The sequence below is a fragment of the Ranitomeya imitator genome, chromosome 10 (genome assembly GCF_032444005.1).
Source record: "Ranitomeya imitator isolate aRanImi1 chromosome 10, aRanImi1.pri, whole genome shotgun sequence".
In the NCBI taxonomy this organism is placed as follows: Eukaryota; Metazoa; Chordata; class Amphibia; order Anura; family Dendrobatidae; genus Ranitomeya; species Ranitomeya imitator.
The window spans coordinates 4,603,327-4,622,523 of NC_091291.1; the positions used below are offsets into that span (position 1 = coordinate 4,603,327).

General features: G+C 49.3%; 1 protein-coding gene across 2 annotated transcripts in view; it reads left to right on the forward strand.

Annotated features, from left to right (window-relative positions):
* LOC138651100 (protein-arginine deiminase type-1-like) overlaps positions 1-19,197 on the forward strand; it is a 49,972-nt gene that overhangs the window by 25,836 nt on the left and 4,939 nt on the right. The window contains exons 1-11 of one of the 2 annotated variants that reach the window (XM_069741093.1): positions 519-616; positions 2,976-3,156; positions 3,639-3,711; positions 4,501-4,562; positions 4,639-4,756; positions 4,838-4,963; positions 5,187-5,347; positions 6,771-6,862; positions 9,275-9,386; positions 11,207-11,314; positions 11,455-11,609. In XM_069741093.1, the coding sequence (XP_069597194.1) occupies positions 3,690-3,711; positions 4,501-4,562; positions 4,639-4,756; positions 4,838-4,963; positions 5,187-5,347; positions 6,771-6,862; positions 9,275-9,386; positions 11,207-11,314; positions 11,455-11,609 (956 nt within the window). In that variant the 5' untranslated portion in view covers positions 519-616; positions 2,976-3,156; positions 3,639-3,689. Of the gene's footprint in view, positions 1-518; positions 617-2,975; positions 3,157-3,638; positions 3,712-4,500; positions 4,563-4,638; positions 4,757-4,837; positions 4,964-5,186; positions 5,348-6,770; positions 6,863-9,274; positions 9,387-11,206; positions 11,315-11,454; positions 11,610-19,197 lie in introns of those variants that run through there. The other variant, XM_069741092.1, reaches the window with a different exon arrangement.

Consider the following 19,197-nt stretch of genomic DNA (forward strand, 5'->3'; position numbering starts at 1 on the left):
GACTAGGGAGTCCACCACTCCTCTGTGGGTTATTTGCACTGGAGCTGCTTCATCCAGCACGTCCACATGGATATTTTTTCTCTCTGAGCCCTGCTTATACAGGTACTATACAGATATTCAGGTTTTTAAATACATCAGATAGGGATTATATACATTAGATAGGACTGCTCTATTATGGGTATACCTTGGCGATTGGTGGAGCAGCTTAATATACATTTTTTTGCAAAAAAACGTATTAACTAAATACCCTGTATTTTTTTCATCTTTTGACTAGCACTTGCTTATTTACTGTGACTTTTTTACAACAGAGTATTTTTGACCTCGCTGTGCTCTTTTGTGTCAATAAGATGAATGATGCATGTTGTTGTGACTGCTAGATTCACGAACCAAGCTATGAGAATGATAAGTATTGCTGGTACAATCTGTAACTTTGAGGAGATGGGAGGGGGCAGGCAAACCAGCCCCTCTAGTGATGTCACAAGCCTGCAGGTATAAGTTACTGCACTCAACCCAGCCTTCATTCTTGCTTGGGATTTCACTACAAAAAGACCTCCTGATGCACTGGGTTATTTGGCTCTGCCTACCAGCATGATTAGCTAGGATGATCTGAGCACATGTAAGTGTTAATTTCTGTTTTAATCCCTGTTTATTTTGTGATTGCCTTGTATATACTTTGTCTCATATTGTAAGATCTGTATATACCTTTAATAAACACTGCCTAATCGTTTGGAGTAAACTATAAAACTACTAGTTCGTCTTCTTCATCTTCTATGCGTATTTTTCACGTACCTGAAGTAATTACGCTACTAATTTGGGTTGACTCGAACCCCTCTCTGTGAGAAATCTGAGCTGGTGGCAGCGAAGTGTGTTCTGGGTTAGTTGGTACAGCTGGCAGAGATGGCACTGGGTTTTATAAGCTATTGTCCGGCTGCGGCCTGAACATTTATAATTCCCTCGCTGCAGCGTGCCTGCTAGACAGTGAAGCGGCCCGCCGGCGACTAATTATCCCAGGTGTAGTTCCCTGACTGACCTGAGGGTAAGGGGGGCGCCAGAGAGCTGCAAGTTCCGAAGCGGAACTGGAAAGCGGGATATACATAACTCCCTGCAGTTCGTGTTATATTGTAGCAGCAGTGGGATAACTAAAATAAGCCCCTGCGGTAAATTGATAGGTCAATAGCCTTGTTTGTGTTTTCATCACATTGTAGCAGTGGAGGGATAACTAAGATAAGCCCCCCTGCACATGTGATAGCCGGGTGCTGGCCAAAGGTCACCCACGATCCGTGACCTATTGGTGTCAGCACGGTGGGAATTGTGACAGCTTCCGACACTGCTCCCCATGACTGATTGCCTCCGACACTGCTCCACATGACTGACCACCTCCGACAGAGCTCCCCATAACTGACCGCTTCCGACACTGCTCCCCATGACTGACCGCCTGCGACACTGCTCCATATCTGACGGCCTCCGACACTGCTCCCCATGACTGAACGTATCCGACACTGCTCCCCATAACTGACCGCCTCCAACACTGCTCCCCATGACTGACCGCCTCCGACACTGCTCCCCATGATTGAACGCATCCGACACTGCTCCCCATAACTGACCGCCTCCGACACTGCTCCCCATGACTGACCGCCTCCGACACTGCTCCCCATGATTGAACGCATCCGACACTGCTCCCCATAACTGACCGCCTCCAACACTGCTCCCCATGACTGACCGCCTCCGACACTGCTCCCCATGACTGAACGCATCCGACACTGCTCCCCATAACTGACCGCCTCCAACACTGCTCCCCATGACTGACCGCCTCCGACACTGCTCCCCATGATTGAACGCATCCGACACTGCTCCCCATAACTGACCGCCTCCGACACTGCTCCCCATGACTGACCACCTCCGACACTGCTCCCCATGACTGAACGCATCCGACACTGCTCCCCATAACTGACCGCCTCTGACACTGCTCCCCATGACTGACCACCTCCGACACTGCTCCCCATGACTGAACGCATCCGACACTGCTCCCCATGACTGACCACCTCCGACACTGCTCCCCATGACTGAACGCATCCGACACTGCTCCCCATAACTGACCCCCTCCGACACTGCTCCCCATGACTGACCACCTCCGACACTGTTCCCCATAACTGACCACCTCCGACACTGTTCCCTATGACTGACCACCTCTGACACTGTTCCCCATAACTGACTGCATCCGACACTGTTCCCCATAACTGACCACCTCTGACACTGTTCCCTATGACTGACCGCCTCTGACACTGCTCCCCATAACTGACCGACTCTGACACTGCTCCCCATAACTGACCGCCTCTGACACTGTTCCCCATGACTGACCGCATCTGACACTGCTCCCCATGACTGACCGCATCCGACACTGCTCCCCATGACTGACCGCATCCGACACTGCTCCCCATGACTGACCACCTCCGACACTGCTCCCCATAACTAACCGCCTCTGACACTGCTTCCCATAACTGACCACCTCCGACACTGCTTCCCATGACTGACCGCCTCTGACACGGTTCCCCATGACTGACCACCTCCGACACTGCTCCCCATAACTAACCGCCTCCGACACTGCTTCCCATGACTGACCGCCTCTGACATTACTCCCCATGACTGACCGCATCCGACACTGCTCCCCATGACTGACCGCATCCGACACTGCTCCCCATAACTGACCGCCTCTGACACTGCTCCCCATAACTGACCGCCTCTGACACTGTTCCCTATGACTGACCACCTCCGACACTGTTCCCCATAACTGACCACCTCCGACACTGCTCCCCATGACTGACCGCATCCGACACTGCTCCCCATGACTGACCGCATCCGACACTGCTCCCCATAACTGACCACCTCCGACACTGCTCCCCATGACTGACCACCTCCGACACTGCTCCCCATAACTAACCGCTTCATCATCTCCTGTTCTCATCTTTGTCTTTCAGTTCGGCCCCTCGTGGAGCGGTTTCGTTTGATGTCCGGGGTTCAAGCTCATTGGACGTCATCATTGTTTATGACCCAAGATCTGTAGATAAACCCAAGAAGGGAGAAAAATGGCCACTAAATAAAGTCAAGAAAGTCGTGGTCTCCCCCCAAAAAGCCAGCTCAGATCTCAATGACAGCAAGGTGACCCCAAACATATTATATTATTTCATCTTTTCTAGAGAGGTCAGTGGTGTAATAATCTGCAGGATATATCACTATGTATCTGTCAGGAGGTGGGGGAGCGATGCTCTGCAGAGGGGTCAGTGGTGTAATAATCTGAAGGATATATCACTATGTATCTGTCAGGAGGTGGAGGAGCGATGCTCTGCAGAGAGGTCAGTGGTGTAATAATCTGCAGGATATCACTATGTATCTGTCAGGAGGTGGAGGAGCGATGCTCTGCAGAGAGGTCAGTGGTGTAATAATCTGCAGGATATATCACTATGTATCTGTCAGGAGGTGGAGGAGCGATGCTCTGCAGAGAGGTCAGTGGTGTAATAATCTGCAGGATACATCACTATGTATCTGTCAGGAGGTGGAGGAGCGATGCTCTGCAGAGAGGTCAGTGGTGTAATAATCTGCAGGATTTACTTTTGATAATTAGTGATTATTTTATGTCTCAGGTGAAGGTTTCCTATTATGGATCCCAAGGTAAAGATCTCCTGGGTAGTGCCATGTTGTACCTGACCAATATTGGTAAGTGCGAAATGTGAGGACTATGGATGATGTTGGGTCACTATGGATGATGTTGGGTCACTATGGATGATGTTGGGGTCTGGTAACTATGGATGATGTTGGGTCACTTTTGATGATGTTGGGTCACTATGGATGATGTTGGGGTCTGGTCACTATGGATGATGGGTCACTTTTGATGATGTTGGGTCACTATGGATGATGTTGGGTCACTATGGATGATGTTGGGTCACTATTGATGATGTTGGGGTCTGGTCACTATGGATGATGTTGGGTCACTTTTGATGATGTTGGGTCACTATGGATGATGTTGGGTCACTATGGATGATGTTGGGTCACTTTTGATAATGTTGGGTCACTATGGATGATGTCGGGTCACTATGGATGATGTTGGGTCACTATGTATGATGTCGGGTCACTATGGATGATGTTGGGTCACTATGGATGATGTTGGGTCACTTTTGATGATGTTGGGTCACTTTTGATGATGTTGGGTCACTATGGATGATGTTGGGTCACTATGGATGATGTTGGGGTCTGGTCACTTTTGATGATGTTGGGTCACTTTTGATGATGTTGGGTCACTTTTGATGATGTTGGGTCACTATGCATGATGTTGGGTCACTATGGATGATGTTGGGTCACTTTTGATAATGTTGGGTCACTATGGATGATGTCGGGTCACTATAGATGATGTTGGGTCACTATGGATGATGTTGAGGCGAGGTGGGCTCAGTAGACCTCCTATGATGATGCTCTGACGTGGTTTCTTCGTATAACTTGTGTCCTCAGCACTTTCTCTGGACGTGGACATCTTGCGCACTGGATCGGTGGCCCTCGGGGTCAGAGATAAGGTATCGTGCCCCCACTCCCCAGATTTGCGTGTAATCTAACGCACGCCGCCTCATCGTCTTCTGTCCTCTTCTGTAGGACACTTGGTCTTGGGGACATGGTGGTAAAGGCGCCATTCTGCTGGTGAACTGTGACAGCGACCGGAACATCTCTGGCGTTACCGATAGTGAAGACGATGGAGCGCCCAACGGTGCCGGTACTGCCCATCATCATCATCATACTCACTGCTGTACCCTCAAACTAAGATGGACGGGGTCTTACATGTGTCTCCCCACAGATGTGAAGGACATGTCTCCCATGATCCTTACTGCGGAGGGACCTGATGAGATCTTTGATGACCACAAGGTGATCCTGCAGATCTCCTCCTCGGACGCCAACCGACTGCGGGTCTATCAGAAGAGAAGTATGTGCCTGTACAATGATACAAAGATACCTTGGCCTGAGGGTCTCAGAATGGCCCTAAGTGTGTAGTGATCAGGTGCCCCCACACCTGTCACCCTGAACCCTTATGGACCCGCACAAGCGCTCTGAGGGTCAGACTATAACCAGATGCCCTTACCGCCCATCATTATGTCATTATTGTCTTCAGTAGGAGGGATGGTGATATTTTGGGGTCTTTCTTGCAGGGTATCAGTACGTTCATGTCTTAGGAAAGAGTAAAGTCTCCTATGAGGTGAACAGAGACAACCTGGATGAAATCCCCTTCTTCGTGGAGGGTCTCCAGTTCCCAGATGCTGATTTCTCAGGTCTAGTTTATATAGACCTCATATTCCAGAAGGAAGATGAAGTAAGTGATGGGGGTGACTGGGAGAGGAACAGTGTAACAAGATAGTGCCTCAAAAATAATACCGCCACACACACCCAGTAATACTACCATATAGTGCCTCAAAAATAATACTGCCACACACCCAGTAATACTACCATATAGTGCTCAAAATAATACTGCCACACACACCCAGTAATACTACTCCATATAGTGCGCAAAAATAATACCGCCACACACACCCAGTAATACTACCATATAGTGCGCAAAAATATTACTGCCACACACCCAGTAATACTACCATATAGTGCCCAAAATAATACTCCCACAAACCCAGTAATACTACCATATAGTGCCCAAAATAATACTGCCACACACCCAGAAATAATACTACATATCGTGTCCAAAAATAATACTGCCACACACACCCAGTAATACTACTCCATATAGTGCGCAAAAATATTACTGTCACACAGACCCCCCCCAAATACCGATTTCTGCAAAAATAATACTGTCACACACCTAGTAATAATACTACCATTTAGTGCCTAAAAATAATACTGCCACACACCCAGTAATACTACCATATAGTGCCCATAATAATACTTCCACACACCCAGTAATACTACCATATAGTGCCCAAAATAAAACTGCCACACAACCAGTAATACTACCATATAGTGCTCAAAAATAATACTGCCACACACCTAGAAATAATACTACATATCATGTCCAAAAATAATACTTCCACACACCGAGTAATAATACCCCATATAGTGCCCAAAAATAATACTGCCACACACACCCAGTAATACTACCATATAGTGCCCAAAATAATACTGCCACACACCCAGAAATAATACTACATATCGTGTCCAAAAATAATACTGCCACACACCCAGTAATACTACCATATAGTGCCCAAAAATAATACTGCCGCACACCCAGTAATACTTCTACCATATGATGCCCAAAATAATACTGACACACACACCTAGTAATAATACTCCATACAGTGCCCAAAATAATACTGCAGCACACACACCCAGTAATACTACTACCATATAGTGTTAAAAATAATACTGCCACAAACACTTAGTAGTAATACTACCATATAAGGTCAAAAATAATAGTACAACACATTGGCAGTTTGTTGCCATGCATCAGTGTAGTCAGCACACAGCAGCTCCAGGCTGACAGATCTTATTGGGGGACATCAGAATCCTTTTTGCAATAAGCAATAAAGTTCGCATATGACGTCCAGTAATACTACTGCCATATAGTACCACATATAATACCAGTGCTATGACCACCAGCCAGTGTGTGAGGGGCTTGTGACTGACAGCTGTTAATCATGTGTCAGATCCTGGAGAGAAGCCTGACTTATGCTCATTGCTCTGTAGGATTTGCAGACTGATAAGTTTGTGCCCCTTCCCCCCCCTATTAGAGCCAGATCTTCTCAGAGCGGGTGGTCTTCAGGATGGCTCCATGGATCATGACTCCGAACACTCAGAAGCCTCTGGAGGTTTATGTCTGCAAGTAAGTGCTGCACCCCTGAGACATGAGGACCCCACATGAGCAATCCCATGGAATCCAGGTGGAATGAGGCTCAGAGCTCCGGATCTGTTACAATGTATCAGTGCAATGTCCCCATTCACTGACAGCCAGCAGAGGATCCTGGCACATCTGTGAGCGGGGCAGAGCTCGCAGGTTCCATGCAGCGCAGGGCGTAGTTGCTGGCACCGGCCCTAGGTGATTTATGGCGGCTGATATTAAAGTCTCACCTGACAGGATCTGGGTGACATCTCCACAAACCTGATCTGAGGAATAACTAATGAGAAGATGAAAAGAGGCACCGCAGCAGCTTCCAGCAGGTGTGCCCAATATACGGGCGTACAGATTTATGAGGGTTTGTCAGCCCGGACCACTGTCAGAGGTTCTGGGACCCCCACTGCTCTAATCGGAGATCACCAGCACAGCCCCCAGAGTAGATCACAGAGGCCAACCCGGGTATTGGCTCATGCTGTAAAAAGGGCCCCTGTCTGGGAGACCCCCCGATCATTGACAGTCCTAGGTTCGCTCCTCTTAGTGTTGGGGTTCCTCTGTGTTCAGTCCTAGGTTCGCGCCTCTTACTGTTGAGGTTCCTCAGGGGTCAGTCCTAGGTCCCTGCCTCTTACTGTTGAGGTTCCTCAGGGCTCAGTTCTAGGTCCCTGCCTGTTACTGTTGAGGTTCCTCAGGGCTCAGTCATAGGTCCCCTCCTCTTACTGTTGAGGTTCCTCAGGGGTCAGTCCTAGGTCCCTGCCTCTTACTGTTGAGGTTCCTCAGGGGTCAGTCCTAGGTCCCTGCCTCTTACTGTTGAGGTTCCTCAGGGCTCAGTCCTAGGTCCCCGCCTCTTACTGTTGAGGTTCCTCAGGGGTCAGTCCTAGGTCCCCTCCTCTTACTGTTGAGGTTCCTCAGGGCTCAGTCATAGGTTCCCTCCTCTTACTGTTGAGGTTCCTCAGGGGTCAGTCATAGGTCCCCTCCTCTTACTGTTGAGGTTCCTCAGGGGTCAGTCCTAGGTCCCCGCCTCTTACTGTTGAGGTTCCTCAGGGGTCAGTCATAGGTCCCCTCCTCTTACTGTTGAGGTTCCTCAGGGGTCAGTCCTAGGTCCCCGCCTCTTACTGTTGAGGTTCCTCAGGGGTCAGTCCTAGGTCCCCTCCTCTTACTGTCAAGGTTCCTCAGGGCTCAGTCATAGGTCCCCTCCTCTTACTGTTGAGGTTCCTCAGGGGTCAGTCATAGGTCCCCTCCTCTTACTGTTGAGGTTCCTCAGGGGTCAGTCCTAGGTCCCCGCCTCTTACTGTTGAGGTTCCTCAGGGGTCAGTCATAGGTCACCTCCTCTTACTGTTGAGGTTCCTCAGGGGTCAGTCCTAGATCCTCACCTCTTACTGTTGAGGTTCCTCAGGGCTCAGTCCTAGATCCCTGCCTCTTACTGTCAGAGTTTCTCAGGGTTCACTCCTAGATCTTCTCTTCTTACTGTTGAGGTTCCTCAGGGGTCAGTCCTAGGTCCCCGCCTCTTACTGTTGAGGTTCCTCAGGGCTCAGTCCTAGGTCCCTGCCTCTTACTGTTGAGGTTCCTCAGGGCTCAGTCATAGGTCCCCTCCTCTTACTGTTGAGGTTCCTCAGGGGTCAGTCCTAGGTCCCCGCCTCTTACTGTTGAGGTTCCTCAGGGGTCAGTCATAGGTCCCCTCCTCTTACTGTTGAGGTTCCTCAGGGGTCAGTCCTAGGTCCCCTCCTCTTACTGTTGAGGTTCCTCAGGGCTCAGTCATAGGTCCCCTCCTCTTACTGTTGAGGTTCCTCAGGGGTCAGTCATAGGTCCCCTCCTCTTACTGTTGAGGTTCCTCAGGGGTCAGTCCTAGGTCCCCGCCTCTTACTGTTGAGGTTCCTCAGGGGTCAGTCATAGGTCCCCTCCTCTTACTGTTGAGGTTCCTCAGGGGTCAGTCCTAGGTCCCCGCCTCTTACTGTTGAGGTTCCTCAGGGGTCAGTCCTAGGTCCCCTCCTCTGACTGTCAAGGTTCCTCAGGGCTCAGTCATAGGTCCCCTCCTCTTACTGTTGAGGTTCCTCAGGGGTCAGTCATAGGTCCCCTCCTCTTACTGTTGAGGTTCCTCAGGGGTCAGTCCTAGGTCCCCGCCTCTTACTGTTGAGGTTCCTCAGGGGTCAGTCATAGGTCACCTCCTCTTACTGTTGAGGTTCCTCAGGGGTCAGTCCTAGATCCTCACCTCTTACTGTTGAGGTTCCTCAGGGCTCAGTCCTAGATCCCTGCCTCTTACTGTCAGAGTTTCTCAGGGTTCACTCCTAGATCTTCTCTTCTTACTGTTGAGGTTCCTCAGGGTTCAGTCCTAGGTCCCCGCTCTGCGGTATATGTCAGCACTACCTCATTCTTTCTCTTATTTTTTTTTATTATCTTTTTTTCCAGTGTGAAAACAAACTCAGGGTTTATAAAACTTCTGTCAGACTTTGTGGAGAAGACGCGCTGCCCCCTGACCAAGGTGACGTACAGCGAGAACCGCGGGGACCAGTGGATACAGGTGAGATACGGGGGTACCGGGGCGAGGAGCTGACAATCCACTGATACTGTCTGCTGAGCTACTCCCTCCCTTATCACCCTGCGTCAGTATCACACTGGTAGGATTAGATACATGGCTCAGCAGTCAGTATCACTCTGGTAGGATTAGATACACAGCTCAGCAGTCAGTATCACACAGGAGAGGATTAGATACACGGCTCAGCAGTCAGTATCACACAGGAGAGGATTAGATACACGGCTCAGCAGTCAGTATCACTCTGGTAGGATTAGATACACAGCTCAGCAGTCAGTATCACACAGGATAGGATTAGATACACGGCTCAGCAGTCAGTATCACACAGGATAGGATTAGATACACGGCTCAGCAGTCAGTATCACACAGGAGAGGATTAGATACATGGCTCAGCAGTCAGTATCACACAGAAGAGGATTAGATACACGGCTCAGCAGTCAGTATCACACTGGTAGGATTAGATACATGGATCAGCAGTCAGTATCACACAGGCGAGGATTAGATACACGGCTCAGCAGTCAGTATCACACAGGAGAGGATCAGATACACAGCTCAGCAGTCAGTATCACACAGGAGAGGATCAGATACACGTCTCAGCAGTCAGTATCATACAGGAGAGGCTTAGATACACGGCTCAGCAGTCAGTATCACACAGGAGGATTAGATACACGGCGCAGCAGTCAGTATCACACAGGAGAGGCTTAGATACACGGCTCAGCAGTCAGTATCACACAGGAGAGGATTAGATACACGACTCAGCAGTCAGTATCACACAGGAGAGGATTAGATACACGGCTCAGTAGTCAGTATCACACAGGAGAGGATTAGATACACGGCTCAGCAGACAGTATCACACAGGAGAGGATTAGATACACGGCTCAGCAGTCAGTATCACACAGGAGAGGATTAGATACACGGCTCAGCAGTCAGTATCACACAGGAGAGGATTAGATACACGGCTCAGCAGTCAGTATCACACAGGAGAGGATTAGATACACGGCTCAGCAGTCAGTATCACACAGGAGAGGATTAGATACACGGCTCAGCAGACAGTATCACACAGGAGAGGATTAGATACACGGCTCAGCAGTCAGTATCACACAGGAGGGGATTAGATACACGGCTCAGCAGACAGTATCACACAGGAGAGGATTAGACACACGGCTCAGCAGACAGTATCACACAGGAGAGGATTAGATACACGGCTCAGCAGTCAGTATCACACAGGAGAGGATTAGATACACGGCTCAGTAGTCAGTATCACACAGGAGAGGATTAGATACACGGCTCAGCAGACAGTATCACACAGGAGAGGATTAGACACACGGCTCAGCAGTCAGTATCACACAGGAGAGGATTAGATACACGGCTCAGCAGTCAGTATCACACAGGAGAGGATTAGACACACGGCTCAGCAGACAGTATCACACAGGACAGGATTAGATACACGGCTCAGCAGACAGTATCACACAGGACAGGATTAGATACACGGCTCAGCAGTCAGTATCACACAGGAGAGTATTAGATACACGGCTCAGCAGTCAGTATCACACAGGAGGGGATTAGATACACGGCTCAGCAGTCAGTATCACACAGGAGAGGATTAGATACACGGCTCAGCAGTCAGTATCACACAGGAGAGGATTAGATACACGGCTCAGCAGTCAGTATCACACAGGAGGGGATTAGATACACGGCTCAGCAGACAGTATCACACAGGAGAGGATTAGATACACGGCTCAGCAGACAGTATCACACAGGAGAGGATTAGATACAGTTGTCACAGTCTCTGATGACGTGTCTTGCAGGATGAGATGGAGTTCGGATACACTGAGGCTCCTCACAAGCGTTTTCCTGTTGTTTTGGATTCACCGAGGAATCGAGGACTGAAGAATTTCCCGGTGTCAGAAGTTCTGGTCGGTGCCGTATACAGTGAATATATTGCTGTGTATTACCCTCTGCTGAAACACTCTGTGCTGCTGGACGGCTCCTTCCAGGCTCCGCTGATGCTTCTATATCTGGCACGTTGTGATTTTACGTTTTCTTAATTTCTCAGGGCCCGGACTTTGGATACGTGACGCGGGAGCCGGGAAACCGCAACACCGTGAACACCCTGGATTCCTTTGGAAATCTGGAAGTCAGTCCGCCGGTGACCGCGGGAGGGAAGAGCTACCCGCTGGGCAGGATCCTGATCGGAGACAGTCTACACATGTAATACATGCCACCGAGTGTGATACCGACTGCTGAGCCGTGTATCTAATCCTCCCCTGAGTGATACTGTCTGCTGAGCCGTGTATCTAATCCTCCCCTGTGTGATACTGACTGCTGAGCCGTGTATCTAATCCTCTCCTGTGTGATACTGCTGAGCCGTGTATCTAATCCTCTCCTGTGTGATACTGACTGCTGAGCCGTGTATCTAATCCTCTCCTGTGTGATACTGACTGCTGAGCCGTGTATCTAATCCTCTCCTGTGTGATACTGTCTGCTGAGCCGTGTATCTAATCCTCCCCTGTGTGATACTGACTGCTGAGCCGTGTATCTAATACTCTCCTGTGTGATACTGACTGCTGAGCCGTGTATCTAATTCTCTCCTGTGTGATACTGACTGCTGAGCCGTGTATCTAATCCTCTCCTGTGTGATACTGTCTGCTGAGCCGTGTATCTAATCCTCTCCTGTGTGATACTGACTGCTGAGCCGTGTATCTAATCCTCTCATGTGTGATACCGACTGCTGAGCCGTGTATCTAATCCTCTCCTGTGTGATACTGACTGCTGAGCCGTGTATCTAATCCTCTCCTGTGTGATACTGTCTGCTGAGCCGTGTATCTAATCCTCTCCTGTGTGATACTGTCTGCTGAGCCGTGTATCTAATCCTCTCCTGTGTGATAGTGACTGCTGAGCCGTGTATCTAATCCTCTCCTGTGTGATACTGTCTGCTGAGCCGTGTATCTAATCCTCTCCTGTGTGATACTGTCTGCTGAGCCGTGTATCTAATCCTCTCCTGTGTGATAGTGACTGCTGAGCCGTGTATCTAATCCTCTCCTGTGTGATACTGTCTGCTGAGCCGTGTATCTAATCCTCTCCTGTGTGATACTGTCTGCTGAGCCGTGTATCTAATCCTCCCCTGTGTGATACTGACTGCTGAGCCGTGTATCTAATCCTCTCCTGTGTGATACTGCTGAGCCGTGTATCTAATCCTCTCCTGTGTGATACTGACTGCTGAGCCGTGTATCTAATCCTCCCCTGAGTGATACTGTCTGCTGAGCCGTGTATCTAATCCTCCCCTGTGTGATACTGACTGCTGAGCCGTGTATCTAATCCTCTCCTGTGTGATACTGCTGAGCCGTGTATCTAATCCTCTCCTGTGTGATACTGACTGCTGAGCCGTGTATCTAATCCTCTCCTGTGTGATACTGACTGCTGAGCCGTGTATCTAATCCTCTCCTGTGTGATACTGTCTGCTGAGCCGTGTATCTAATCCTCCCCTGTGTGATACTGACTGCTGAGCCGTGTATCTAATACTCTCCTGTGTGATACTGACTGCTGAGCCGTGTATCTAATTCTCTCCTGTGTGATACTGACTGCTGAGCCGTGTATCTAATCCTCTCCTGTGTGATACTGTCTGCTGAGCCGTGTATCTAATCCTCTCCTGTGTGATACTGACTGCTGAGCCGTGTATCTAATCCTCTCATGTGTGATACCGACTGCTGAGCCGTGTATCTAATCCTCTCCTGTGTGATACTGACTGCTGAGCCGTGTATCTAATCCTCTCCTGTGTGATACTGTCTGCTGAGCCGTGTATCTAATCCTCTCCTGTGTGATACTGTCTGCTGAGCCGTGTATCTAATCCTCTCCTGTGTGATAGTGACTGCTGAGCCGTGTATCTAATCCTCTCCTGTGTGATACTGTCTGCTGAGCCGTGTATCTAATCCTCTCCTGTGTGATACTGTCTGCTGAGCCGTGTATCTAATCCTCTCCTGTGTGATAGTGACTGCTGAGCCGTGTATCTAATCCTCTCCTGTGTGATACTGTCTGCTGAGCCGTGTATCTAATCCTCTCCTGTGTGATACTGTCTGCTGAGCCGTGTATCTAATCCTCCCCTGTGTGATACTGACTGCTGAGCCGTGTATCTAATCCTCTCCTGTGTGATACTGCTGAGCCGTGTATCTAATCCTCTCCTGTGTGATACTGACTGCTGAGCCGTGTATCTAATCCTCTCCTGTGTGATACTGACTGCTGAGCCGTGTATCTAATCCTCTCCTGTGTGATACTGTCTGCTGAGCCGTGTATCTAATCCTCCCCTGTGTGATACTGACTGCTGAGCCGTGTATCTAATACTCTCCTGTGTGATACTGACTGCTGAGCCGTGTATCTAATTCTCTCCTGTGTGATACTGACTGCTGAGCCGTGTATCTAATCCTCTCCTGTGTGATACTGTCTGCTGAGCCGTGTATCTAATCCTCTCCTGTGTGATACTGACTGCTGAGCCGTGTATCTAATCCTCTCATGTGTGATACCGACTGCTGAGCCGTGTATCTAATCCTCTCCTGTGTGATACTGACTGCTGAGCCGTGTATCTAATCCTCTCCTGTGTGATACTGTCTGCTGAGCCGTGTATCTAATCCTCTCCTGTGTGATACTGTCTGCTGAGCCGTGTATCTAATCCTCTCCTGTGTGATAGTGACTGCTGAGCCGTGTATCTAATCCTCTCCTGTGTGATACTGTCTGCTGAGCCGTGTATCTAATCCTCTCCTGTGTGATACTGTCTGCTGAGCCGTGTATCTAATCCTCTCCTGTGTGATAGTGACTGCTGAGCCGTGTATCTAATCCTCTCCTGTGTGATACTGTCTGCTGAGCCGTGTATCTAATCCTCTCCTGTGTGATACTGTCTGCTGAGCCGTGTATCTAATCCTCCCCTGTGTGATACTGACTGCTGAGCCGTGTATCTAATCCTCTCCTGTGTGATACTGCTGAGCCGTGTATCTAATCCTCTCCTGTGTGATACTGACTGCTGAGCCGTGTATCTAATCCTCCCCTGAGTGATACTGTCTGCTGAGCCGTGTATCTAATCCTCCCCTGTGTGATACTGACTGCTGAGCCGTGTATCTAATCCTCTCCTGTGTGATACTGCTGAGCCGTGTATCTAATCCTCTCCTGTGTGATACTGACTGCTGAGCCGTGTATCTAATCCTCTCCTGTGTGATACTGACTGCTGAGCCGTGTATCTAATCCTCTCCTGTGTGATACTGTCTGCTGAGCCGTGTATCTAATCCTCCCCTGTGTGATACTGACTGCTGAGCCGTGTATCTAATACTCTCCTGTGTGATACTGACTGCTGAGCCGTGTATCTAATTCTCTCCTGTGTGATACTGACTGCTGAGCCGTGTATCTAATCCTCTCCTGTGTGATACTGTCTGCTGAGCCGTGTATCTAATCCTCTCCTGTGTGATACTGACTGCTGAGCCGTGTATCTAATCCTCTCATGTGTGATACCGACTGCTGAGCCGTGTATCTAATCCTCTCCTGTGTGATACTGACTGCTGAGCCGTGTATCTAATCCTCTCCTGTGTGATACTGTCTGCTGAGCCGTGTATCTAATCCTCTCCTGTGTGATACTGTCTGCTGAGCCGTGTATCTAATCCTCTCCTGTGTGATAGTGACTGCTGAGCCGTGTATCTAATCCTCTCCTGTGTGATACTGTCTGCTGAGCCGTGTATCTAATCCTCTCCTGTGTGATACTGTCTGCTGAGCCGTGTATCTAATCCTCTCCTGTGTGATAGTGACTGCTGAGCCGTGTATCTAATCCTCTCCTGTGTGATACTGTCTGCTGAGCCGTGTATCTAATCCTCTCCTGTGTGATACTGTCTGCTGAGCCGTGTATCTAATCCTCCCCTGTGTGATACTGACTGCTGAGCCGTGTATCTAATCCTCTCCTGTGTGATACTGCTGAGCCGTGTATCTAATCCTCTCCTGTGTGATACTGACTGCTGAGCCGTGTATCTAATCCTCTCCTGTGTGATACTGACTGCTGAGCCGTGTATCTAATCCTCTCCTGTGTGATACTGTCTGCTGAGCCGTGTATCTAATCCTCCCCTGTGTGATACTGACTGCTGAGCCGTGTATCTAATACTCTCCTGTGTGATACTGACTGCTGAGCCGTGTATCTAATTCTCTCCTGTGTGATACTGACTGCTGAGCCGTGTATCTAATCCTCTCCTGTGTGATACTGTCTGCTGAGCCGTGTATCTAATCCTCTCCTGTGTGATACTGACTGCTGAGCCGTGTATCTAATCCTCTCATGTGTGATACCGACTGCTGAGCCGTGTATCTAATCCTCTCCTGTGTGATACTGACTGCTGAGCCGTGTATCTAATCCTCTCCTGTGTGATACTGTCTGCTGAGCCGTGTATCTAATCCTCTCCTGTGTGATACTGTCTGCTGAGCCGTGTATCTAATCCTCTCCTGTGTGATAGTGACTGCTGAGCCGTGTATCTAATCCTCTCCTGTGTGATACTGTCTGCTGAGCCGTGTATCTAATCCTCTCCTGTGTGATACTGTCTGCTGAGCCGTGTATCTAATCCTCTCCTGTGTGATAGTGACTGCTGAGCCGTGTATCTAATCCTCTCCTGTGTGATACTGTCTGCTGAGCCGTGTATCTAATCCTCTCCTGTGTGATACTGTCTGCTGAGCCGTGTATCTAATCCTCCCCTGTGTGATACTGACTGCTGAGCCGTGTATCTAATCCTCTCCTGTGTGATACTGCTGAGCCGTGTATCTAATCCTCTCCTGTGTGATACTGACTGCTGAGCCGTGTATCTAATCCTCCCCTGAGTGATACTGTCTGCTGAGCCGTGTATCTAATCCTCCCCTGTGTGATACTGACTGCTGAGCCGTGTATCTAATCCTCTCCTGTGTGATACTGCTGAGCCGTGTATCTAATCCTCTCCTGTGTGATACTGACTGCTGAGCCGTGTATCTAATCCTCTCCTGTGTGATACTGACTGCTGAGCCGTGTATCTAATCCTCTCCTGTGTGATACTGTCTGCTGAGCCGTGTATCTAATCCTCCCCTGTGTGATACTGACTGCTGAGCCGTGTATCTAATACTCTCCTGTGTGATACTGACTGCTGAGCCGTGTATCTAATTCTCTCCTGTGTGATACTGACTGCTGAGCCGTGTATCTAATCCTCTCCTGTGTGATACTGTCTGCTGAGCCGTGTATCTAATCCTCTCCTGTGTGATACTGACTGCTGAGCCGTGTATCTAATCCTCTCATGTGTGATACCGACTGCTGAGCCGTGTATCTAATCCTCTCCTGTGTGATACTGACTGCTGAGCCGTGTATCTAATCCTCTCCTGTGTGATACTGTCTGCTGAGCCGTGTATCTAATCCTCTCCTGTGTGATACTGTCTGCTGAGCCGTGTATCTAATCCTCTCCTGTGTGATAGTGACTGCTGAGCCGTGTATCTAATCCTCTCCTGTGTGATACTGTCTGCTGAGCCGTGTATCTAATCCTCTCCTGTGTGATACTGTCTGCTGAGCCGTGTATCTAATCCTCTCCTGTGTGATAGTGACTGCTGAGCCGTGTATCTAATCCTCTCCTGTGTGATACTGTCTGCTGAGCCGTGTATCTAATCCTCTCCTGTGTGATACTGTCTGCTGAGCCGTGTATCTAATCCTCCCCTGTGTGATACTGACTGCTGAGCCGTGTATCTAATCCTCTCCTGTGTGATACTGCTGAGCCGTGTATCTAATCCTCTCCTGTGTGATACTGACTGCTGAGCCGTGTATCTAATCCTCCCCTGAGTGATACTGTCTGCTGAGCCGTGTATCTAATCCTCCCCTGTGTGATACTGACTGCTGAGCCGTGTATCTAATCCTCTCCTGTGTGATACTGCTGAGCCGTGTATCTAATCCTCTCCTGTGTGATACTGACTGCTGAGCCGTGTATCTAATCCTCTCCTGTGTGATACTGACTGCTGAGCCGTGTATCTAATCCTCTCCTGTGTGATACTGTCTGCTGAGCCGTGTATCTAATCCTCCCCTGTGTGATACTGACTGCTGAGCCGTGTATCTAATACTCTCCTGTGTGATACTGACTGCTGAGCCGTGTATCTAATTCTCTCCTGTGTGATACTGACTGCTGAGCCGTGTATCTAATCCTCTCCTGTGTGATACTGTCTGCTGAGCCGTGTATCTAATCCTCTCCTGTGTGATACTGACTGCTGAGCCGTGTATCTAATCCTCTCATGTGTGATACCGACTGCTGAGCCGTGTATCTAATCCTCTCCTGTGTGATACTGACTGCTGAGCCGTGTATCTAATCCTCTCCTGTGTGATACTGTCTGCTGAGCCGTGTATCTAATCCTCTCCTGTGTGATACTGTCTGCTGAGCCGTGTATCTAATCCTCTCCTGTGTGATAGTGACTGCTGAGCCGTGTATCTAATCCTCTCCTGTGTGATACTGTCTGCTGAGCCGTGTATCTAATCCTCTCCTGTGTGATACTGTCTGCTGAGCCGTGTATCTAATCCTCTCCTGTGTGATAGTGACTGCTGAGCCGTGTATCTAATCCTCTCCTGTGTGATACTGTCTGCTGAGCCGTGTATCTAATCCTCTCCTGTGTGATACTGTCTGCTGAGCCGTGTATCTAATCCTCCCCTGTGTGATACTGACTGCTGAGCCGTGTATCTAATCCTCTCCTGTGTGATACTGCTGAGCCGTGTATCTAATCCTCTCCTGTGTGATACTGACTGCTGAGCCGTGTATCTAATCCTCTCCTGTGTGATACTGACTGCTGAGCCGTGTATCTAATCCTCTCCTGTGTGATACTGACTGCTGAGCCGTGTATCTAATCCTCTCCTGTGTGATACTGTCTGCTGAGCCGTGTATCTAATCCTCCCCTGTGTGATACTGACTGCTGAGCCGTGTATCTAATACTCTCCTGTGTGATACTGACTGCTGAGCCGTGTATCTAATTCTCTCCTGTGTGATACTGACTGCTGAGCCGTGTATCTAATCCTCTCCTGTGTGATACTGTCTGCTGAGCCGTGTATCTAATCCTCTCCTGTGTGATACTGACTGCTGAGCCGTGTATCTAATCCTCTCATGTGTGATACCGACTGCTGAGCCGTGTATCTAATCCTCTCCTGTGTGATACTGACTGCTGAGCCGTGTATCTAATCCTCTCCTGTGTGATACTGTCTGCTGAGCCGTGTATCTAATCCTCTCCTGTGTGATACTGTCTGCTGAGCCGTGTATCTAATCCTCTCCTGTGTGATAGTGACTGCTGAGCCGTGTATCTAATCCTCTCCTGTGTGATACTGTCTGCTGAGCCGTGTATCTAATCCTCTCCTGTGTGATACTGTCTGCTGAGGCGTGTATCTAATCCTCTCCTGTGTGATAGTGACTGCTGAGCCGTGTATCTAATCCTCTCCTGTGTGATACTGTCTGCTGAGCCGTGTATCTAATCCTCTCCTGTGTGATACTGACTGCTGAGCCGTGTATCTAATCCTCTCCTGTGTGATACTGTCTGCTGAGCCGTGTATCTAATCCTCCCCTGTGTGATACTGACTGCTGAGCCGTGTATCTAATCCTCCCCTGTGTGATACTGACTGCTGAGCCGTGTATCTAATCCTCTCCTGTTTGATACTGCTGAGCCGTGTATCTAATCCTCTCCTGTGTGATACTGACTGCTGAGCCGTGTATCTAATCCTCTCCTGTGTGATACTGACTGCTGAGCCGTGTATCTAATCCTCTCCTGTGTGATACTGTCTGCTGAGCCGTGTATCTAATCCTCC